The sequence below is a fragment of the Aulonocara sp. 'chitande type north' Nkhata Bay genome, linkage group LG14 (assembly GCF_057382095.1).
Source record: "Aulonocara sp. 'chitande type north' Nkhata Bay isolate Kocher_YH1m ecotype deep benthic linkage group LG14, A_spYH_male_GT1.1, whole genome shotgun sequence".
NCBI classification, from domain to species: Eukaryota; Metazoa; Chordata; class Actinopteri; order Cichliformes; family Cichlidae; genus Aulonocara; species Aulonocara sp. 'chitande type north' Nkhata Bay.
In genome coordinates this window covers 17,581,798-17,590,303 of record NC_141357.1, presented here as the reverse complement: position 1 = coordinate 17,590,303, position 8,506 = coordinate 17,581,798, and the positions used below count along the sequence as shown (strand labels likewise).

At 41.1% G+C, this 8,506-nt stretch overlaps 1 protein-coding gene across 2 annotated transcripts; it reads left to right on the top strand.

Annotated features, from left to right (window-relative positions):
• tbrg1 (transforming growth factor beta regulator 1) lies at positions 1–6,869 on the top strand. 2 transcript variants are annotated; one of them, XM_086261292.1, is made up of 15 exons: positions 1–341; positions 484–621; positions 1,294–1,351; positions 1,458–1,540; positions 1,772–1,808; positions 2,164–2,226; positions 3,360–3,596; positions 4,611–4,681; positions 4,770–5,011; positions 5,103–5,239; positions 5,374–5,520; positions 5,656–5,753; positions 5,898–6,008; positions 6,155–6,297; positions 6,590–6,869. In XM_086261292.1, the coding sequence occupies exons 2-15, from the start codon at positions 503–505 to the stop codon at positions 6,676–6,678; spliced, it is 1,635 nt and encodes a 544-aa protein (XP_086117418.1). In that variant the 5' UTR covers positions 1–341; positions 484–502; the 3' UTR covers positions 6,679–6,869. The 2 variants fall into 2 exon arrangements, with proteins under 2 accessions (XP_086117418.1, XP_086117419.1); XM_086261293.1 differs by lacking the exon at positions 2,164–2,226.
• Positions 6,870–8,506: the final 1,637 nt, after the last annotated feature.

The following is an 8,506-nucleotide window of genomic DNA, read 5'->3' as shown; positions in this document are numbered from 1 at the left end:
TCCGGTAAAGTGCTCATCCGTCTTTGGTTCCGATACAAGACTTCTTGATTCTCATATACCTTTACTATGCTACAGTAAAACTGTGATAGATATTCGCTTTTTTTTAACCCAACGTCAAATATGTTCACGAGTTGGACCACACTAGTGAAATATGTATTCTTTCAAGTCTGGATTTAAACACGGAAACTGCTCCTAGCCAATGACTCCTAGCTAGTTGATGTTAGCATTTAGCCGCTCTGACTGTAAACAATGCAATGAGGACGGACGAAGGTTCCGGTTGACACGGAAACTAATAGTGAGGCGCACGAAGTCAAATAAGTGTTTGCTGCAGTTTCATTTGGGTAGGTTTTGCTTGTAGCTGGTCCTTACTGTACCTGATGTTATTGTGCAGAAGTCAGTGTTTGCCTTGCTTAAGGTCTGCAGTGAGGCACGCCTGTAGACTGAAACGCAGCTAGATATTTTCTCATTGACGTTTCTTCGCAGATGCTCATACCTGCCCTCCATGGAATCCCTCAACACGTTTGAATCTGAGATGGAGGCTGATGGACAGGGGAACTACTCTCTGTTTCCTGCTCTGGACAGCATTGCAACTCTGTCTGGCACCACTGAAACTCTAGAGAGGTGATTCAAAATAATCAGATTTATAATACGTCATTTTAAAACGTTACTGTCTACTGTAACTTCATTTATTTTGGATTAAGAAATATAATGCTAGTATTGACATAGATTATAGAATTTCAAGTGTTTTGAATACTCAAGCAGAGTAGAAACCCTCTATATACGAAACCAGTCTATTTACCACCATGTTCAGTTAGGGTACAGCTAAGAGCAGAAGAATCCTCAGATCACTGACAAATTCAAGGAAAGAGAAAATGTGTCTTAGTAAGGTCTTATGGCATCATATACTGCCAGAACAGCTTTAGTGTGTCATGTTTCTAAAATATATTTCATCCTTTAGTGTTCGTCCATACACCATAGTTGATGTGATTCACATAATAATAATCATTATACTCAGTGACCCCATGAGTCCTATGAGCGGAGGCACCGTCAGCATAGAAATGTACTATTATGGGAATTTATTGAAATGCTTCTAAGAAGTCATCACTTCCCAGCACTGTAAGGTTAAAGGGCAATAGACTTTTCCTTTTGTCATTCCTCTGCATAAGCAATATGAACATGTATCCAGATAAAGTGGGTGTGCTTGCAGGAAATTATGCCAAAATTTTAAAGTACAAATAAATCAAGGAGATAACTTACACCAGAGGACACTGATGTTTTATTTCCTGTTTGCAGTGAACCACCCAGCGAAATAGCAGAGAAACCGAACCTGACGTGGCTTGATGCTGCGCAGGTATGGGCCATATATTTGTGACATTTCAGTAACATTCACAGCAGTGAGGGTCTTTTGCGTTTGGTTTTGTAGCAAGTTTTTTTTCTTCTTTCTTTCTCTTACATAGATTGTTTTGGAGGAAGCGGGAGGTCCCATGCACATAAAGGAAATTAAACAGAGAATCATCGACAGGGGACTTGTTCAATCCAAGTACAGTGTTCTCTTCACTTTAACTGTCTAGGTTATTAGAGCATATCTGAAAGTCAAGTTTCATAAGTTTTCATGAGCTTTAGTTGGACAGCATCAGAACAAATTCATGAAAACCAAGAGTGTGCAAGATTGCTGTCTTTCAGTGGGTACAAGGGAGGAGGGAGATATGGTTTTCTGTAATTCACTATGATCCTTTAGACTTTGCTCATCTCGTTGTTCTCTCCTTGGCAGTGCAAAATCAAGCTTGGAAGCCGTCATGTACCGCGAGGTAAGGGAAATGTTTGAGACTCAGCCTCACAGCAGCCTCTGCTGTTGAGTGCAGTAAATTACACCATCACCTGTTGAGTGGATTTGGTGCAAACACCATTTGCATTTCTGTCAGCATCCTTTGTTTTCCCATCCCGCTTCTTTGACTTTTATTTGTTTTGCATCATTTTTTTAACGAGGCAGACATTTCTGGGCTGTAATCGGAACAGACAGTTCTCTGTGCGCTCTGATGTGCGGGCCTTTAAACTGTGATCTTATAATGATTGAATTCATCTAAATTGACCCCCAGCTTGTGTGAATCAAACCCAGCCTTTCCTGCCCCGTGCATTTGGCCTCAGTCTCGCATTATGTTTCAGACACAAAAAGGCAGCAGGAGATTCAAGAGGATTGAAAACAGAAACGGAGTCTTTGCTCTGCTGGTGAGTCATCTGAGATACTAATGGCACTGTTATACCAAACCTAAATATATTATAAGGTGCTGCAAATTTGCATTGCTTTGTATGCCCTGCTGTTGGTTATGGATAAATATGGAAGCCTTTCTTTTCACAAAAGAGCCGGACCCAGAAGTGTAGAGGGATACACAAAACTGTTCTAAGTAATTGAAAAAAATCATATATACAGAATTAAAAGTTCACATTATTACAACTAGCATTTTTGCATTAAGCCTGTGTCTGAGTGAAATAAGCTGAGACAGGGAGTTCAGTTTTGTTTTAATTTCTTGTGCATCTTTTGTTTGGTTGAACTTTTGTTATTTGTCAAAAAGCACTTTTAGTGGAAGCTGCATCTGTGTTTTGTTTTGTTTTTTGTGTACATTTCATCATTCTGAGGAAAGCACAAGCATTAGGCTCAGTGTTGGCTCTGTGTTTCCACAAGCCCCGCTGGTTCAGAAACGTTTTCTCGTTAACGACCAAAACAAGATGAACATCTTTGATTTGCTAGCAAGGGAGGCCCCAGCCGGTGTCTCAGAAAGCACTCTGAATCCTACCACAATGACCCCAACGACGGCCTCCGCTTGCTGCCTTTTATTGGGAAAACAGTTCACACAATACACATCACAGCAAAGCAACGCGCACCATAAAACCCCCCAAATGGTTCTAAGACAAGGCACTATGTGTGTGTATGTGTAAACATCTGTATGCATGTGAGAATGTGTGTGTGTGTGTTTGAGTGAGTGAGTGAGTGTGTGTGTGTGTGTGTGTGTGTTTCCTCCTGCTGTTTCTAACAACATCCTGGTCATATAGAGAGTAACCCCCCCACACCCAATGTATGGTTCACCATGCATAACACAGTGAAGCCATACAAAGGGCAGGAAGCTTACCAAACATCAAACAATCTTCACAAGGGATGTGTAAAAATTCTCCCCCAGCATAGAGTGGCTGGAGAGGTGGTCAGGGACAAAGGAATGTCTTGACCCTATAGATTGAACTAAGATCTTACAAATTTAAGAAGCATAATGACAAACATTCAACAATTAGACTTTACACTCAGGAACTCGTGCTACAAATGAACAATCCTCTGTCTTTGTCTCCCCTACATCTCTGACCCCTTGCAGACTGATGAGGAGCGGCAACAGGCCCTGCAGGCTTTCACCGCCCAGTCTTTCCTCAGCTCGCCGCAGCAGAATACCATCTCTGGTTCTGGGTCAGGAGTCTCAGCACCCACCTTCCCATCTCCCACTACCTCCTCTGAGCATAAGGCCAAGGGGAAGAGGGGTCCACGAAAGAACCAGAATGAAAAGTATAGGCTCAAGTACCTCCGGCTGCGCAAAGCTGCTCGTGCCATGATATTTGTAAGTAAATGATGTTTCCATAAAAATAAACAGTCTTACATCATGCATATAAACTCACCAGCCACTTTAGTAGGTACACCTGATTACCTAATAATGCAAATCAGCCAATCACATGGCAACAACTGAGTGCATTTAGGCATGTAGATATGATCGAGACATCCATTTTTAATTGAATCTGATTTAGTTGTTGGTGTTGGAGTCTTTTAGAAACTGCTGAGTTTTACAAAGAATGGTGCAAAAAAGTAAAATGTCCAATGAGCAGCAGTTCTCAACATGAAAGTGCTTTGTTGAGGTCAGAGGAGAATGAGCAAACTGCTTCAAGCAGAAAGGAAGGCACTAACTCAGTTAGAACAAAAAAAAGAAATCTGCATTCCTTGTTACAACCAAGGTCTCCAGAAGAGCATTCCTCTACTGTGAATAAGAAAAACAAATTGGCACTACAGTTTGGAAAAACATTGCGTGGTCTGATGAGTCTTGATGTCTTTCTATGGATGGTACGGTCAGAATTTCACATAAACGACATGAAATCATGGATCCATCCTGCCTTGTCTCAACAGTTCAGGCTTCTGGTGGTGTAAGAGGTGTGCGGTATGTGGGATGAGGGCTTTTTTCTGGCACACTTTTGGGCGCTCGTGATCAGTGTGTCCATCTTCTGATGGCTTCTTCCAGCAATATGGTGTTTCATGTCAAAAGAAAGCATAGATTGTCTCAAACTGGTTTCTTGAACATGATGGTGAGTCATGAGACGATGACCTTCTCAGTCACCTCAGTCCTCAGTGTGGTAGAACAGGATATTCACGTCATGGATAACTGTGTAATGCTGTCTTGTCAATATGAACCAAAATCTCTAATGTTTCCTGTACCTTGTTGATTCTGTTATGGAGAATTAATGCTGCTCTGAAAGATAAAGGGGGTCCAAATTTATTAGATACCCCAAAAGTGTCTAAGTGTAGACTAGGACATGAAAAGTATGTTATCCAATCTGACCACACCGAGGTGTAATTTTGCCAACAGGAAAATGCAGCTCTCTGTGATGAAGTTGCTCACATAGAAGAAAAGTTTCTGAGAGCAAAGGAGGAGCGGAGGTGAGTACAGGTGACTGCTGTGTGACATGCGGAATGATGTGCTTTTGCTCTAATGGCACATGGTATTCATTCATTTTTTTATTTTCAGGTTCTTACTAAAATCCTTGTTGCAATACCAGTCTCTGTCAGAGGGGGAGCTACTGCCCACACCCAGCTCAAGCGCTCATCTACCTTTACCACCAGTGGCATTGTCCTCAGGTCCTTCTGGGGCTTCAGGTCTGTCCACTACTCACAGTGTGTCATCAACAGTGCCAACAGGCGAAGAAGGAGCACTTAAAAAACCCAAAAAGGAAAGGAAGGAGCGGGGGAGGGAGAATGGAAAGGATGAACGTGAGTGTTACGATCAAATATTTATTAAGACAGAAAATGACATCCTTGTGTTGCTGTATACAACTAAATTGTGTTGAAATTGGGCTTTTAGTTCCAAAGAAGATGTCCAAGAAGAGAAAACTCGCAGATGGCTCACGGAAGGTGGTGCAACCCATCCCTCTTGACTCTTCTGGCCGTCCTGTCTTTCCCATAGTACTGGGAGGTTTGACAGTCTACAGTCTGGGCGAGGTCAGTGTCTCAGTGACAGTAAACCTCTGAGCTGAGGTTTTAAAGTTCCAATCTTTAGCATAAAGTGAGCTTTAGAGGACACAGTCAAGCCTCTCAAAATACTGATGACTGAATCCTTCTTGTCTGCTCTCCAGATCATCACAGACAGAATGCTGTTTCATGACGAGTGTGCCATCTACCCAGTGGGCTTCTGCAGCACGCGCATCTTTGCCAGCATGAAAAACCCCGAGCAGCAGTGCCTCTACACCTGCCAAATCAAGGACGGGGGAACAGGCCCACAGGTCAGTTCTCATCTCGCATGCAAGTTTTGATACATGTTTATATAAATTCGGTTTACTTTTAGGTGAACACACGACACTAAGATTAAGATTTGTTACTTTAAACAATTATTTTTTCCAAACACCCTCCATCTCCAGTTTGAGATCGTGCCTGAAGAGGACCCTCAGAATGCGATCGTGGCCTCCTCCGCCCTGACGTGCCATGCCAATCTACTGAAGGCCATCGCGTCTGTGAGGTAGCACAACTTCACCGCCACATTCTGAACAAATGAGCAAACATGACAAAGCTTTTGTCTTCCAGTCACTTAACCTGCTTGTACAACTTGAATTAGTTTTGGTCACCTTCAGTTAAAATAAATCCTTCTGCACATTCTTCTTAGTTCCAAGTCCATGGTGTCGATTGTTCCATCAGGAGCAGACTTCTTTGGCTTCTCTCATCCCACCATCCAGAATCTCATCCAGAGTTGTCCCGGAGCTCGCAAGTGTAGCAAGTAAGTGCATTTCTGCTCCCTAACAACGGATTCTCAGCTTGATATATTCAGCTGTTCTAGGTTTAGCTCACTTGCATTCTAGACATCTTAAAAATGTCTTTATAGTATTTATGTTTTGTTTTTGTTTTTTAAAATTGTTTATTTAGCTACAGATGGATCCGTTTTGAGGTGTGTCGCCCCGGCGATGGCCAGGTCCCTCACAGCCTATCAGAGGATGACGCCTCAATCAACTTTGAAGCGTTCCAGAGGCACCACGGCTTTGAGAACATCAAGACAGAGCATATCACAGGCATGTACTTTCCATTAAAGTGACAGATGGGTTTACTGTACAGTGAGTCACAGGTTGGTTGGGGGGGGGGGGTCGTCATTGGTTGGGACACAAATCAAAAACTGTGTCAACAGCTGCTGTCTGAACAAGGCAGATGACTCAGCTGTACTTTGCTCTGCTGGAGTGTGTTTGTTATTCATCACAGATGTTACACCTTGGATTTTAAAGCAGTTTTGTTTGTTTTGCCAGCGCTGACATGATGATTACTCAGCGTGACAATGACGATGACTTCTCTATCTCCATCTTCCCTCAGGACAGACACCACAGTCTCCTAGTTTATCTCATCAGCATCACCTCACCTCCCCCACCATGAAGGCTTCGACCTCATATTTCAGCTCCTGATGCTCTGTGCCGGAGCACCTCTGAAATCAAGGCCATACCTGAGCTTAGTTGTTGTAAATATTCCTTGTAAATTACAAGATGGAGCTTTTTTTTTTTCCCTCCACCAGGGGGCCTGGGCTTTCTTTCCAATGTGGCTTTTTGTTAGTTAGGCTCTGTTTAAACTTCAATAAAAGTCGGTGTTTTCATGTTGATTCAATTGATTGATTGTGTTTTGCCAAATGGTAAATGGCCTGTGTTTGTAGCGCTTTACTTAGTCCCTAAGGACCCCAAAGTGCTTTACACTACATTCAGTCATCCACCCATTCACACACACATTCACACACTGGTGATGGCAAGCTACATTGTAGCCACAGCTGCCCTGGGGCGCACTGATAGAGGCGAGGCTGCCGAACACTGGCGCCACCGGGCCCTCTGACCACCACCAGTAGGCAACGGGTGAAGTGTCTTGCCCAAGGACACAATGACCGAGACTGTCCGAGCCGGGGCTCGAACCGGCAACCTTCCTACAAGACGAACTGCCAACTCTTGAGCCCCCAAATAAAAAAGTAACATTTTATAATTAGGCACACTACAACATGAGTCACAAGTCCCCAGTAATTAAATAGAATTTCAAAGTATTTTATTTGATCTTACAATGTCATTATATTTACAACGTTAAAGTGTAAAGTTAGGTAAGGTGGGAACAAGTCAGGTTTTTACATAAGTAAGTAAATTTAAGTAATAAAAGTAATTTTTGGTAATACATGAGTAATTTTAAGTATTGCATAACTTCAGGTGTTTTACAGGAACAGCAACACAAATTATACAGTAAATATTGAAGTACTGCATAAGTAGTTTAATTAGTGTGTAATTTCTTGTTAGTTTTGCAATAATTCACCGTCTTACGTTGTAAACACACTGTACTTTTTGTGGTGCAGGTTATATCATGGACCTAAATTCCAGATATTTTACAGGAAAGGACACTGTGTTTTTTTCCTTTTCAAAGTTATGTTTGAAATGTCATTGTGAAGGGAAAAATGAGAGTTGGCTCCAACATTACAAGGTTTCATAGAACTGCAAATTTTGAAGACATTTATTTTTTCTTGTAAGTTGGTAAGAGAGAACACTTTATTATACCGTTACTATTGGTAAAATAAAAGGACAGATGAATACATCATACACATCAGCATAATGATTATTAGATAAAGATGTTTTTTTTTCCCGTGATGTAGCCTGCATCCTGAAAAATACAGAATATTTACATGAGACCTGTTTTTCTGTAAAATTACCATGAAAATGCACAATACTGAAAATTACTCACAATGTAATTATTTTTTTGTTTTTTCTTCTTTTTTTTCAGAACCCCCCTTTATAGGTAGTGTGCATACCTTTATTTATGTGTTACTTTATGACTTTATTTATTTGTAGGTAAATATACTTTGTTGTAATTGAAAAATACATTGAAATTTTGTTTTAATACAGTGAAATTATACCTTTAATCACCAGTGTTATCCCCTCAAAAAAGAATTGAGTGTGTGCTGGTGACATATAATAAAATATTAAAGCAACAAGTAAATAAGCATTAAAGTGAAAGGTTCACATTATTAGAGAAAATCAAGAAAAGCTTTGAACTTGGTACTTTTCAATTTGATCATCAGTGCTTTCGGGACTGACAGGTCTGCCATAATAATGTGAAATCCATGCAGACTTTGGCCACATTGAATTAACTTTTTTATATATTGTCTGTGGTTATCACTAAAACCTGTCACCTTTATAGTCTGTTCTGTCAGCCGCAATACAAATGTATAAAATAGAATTGGCACCAAATCACGACTAAGTATTTACTGAT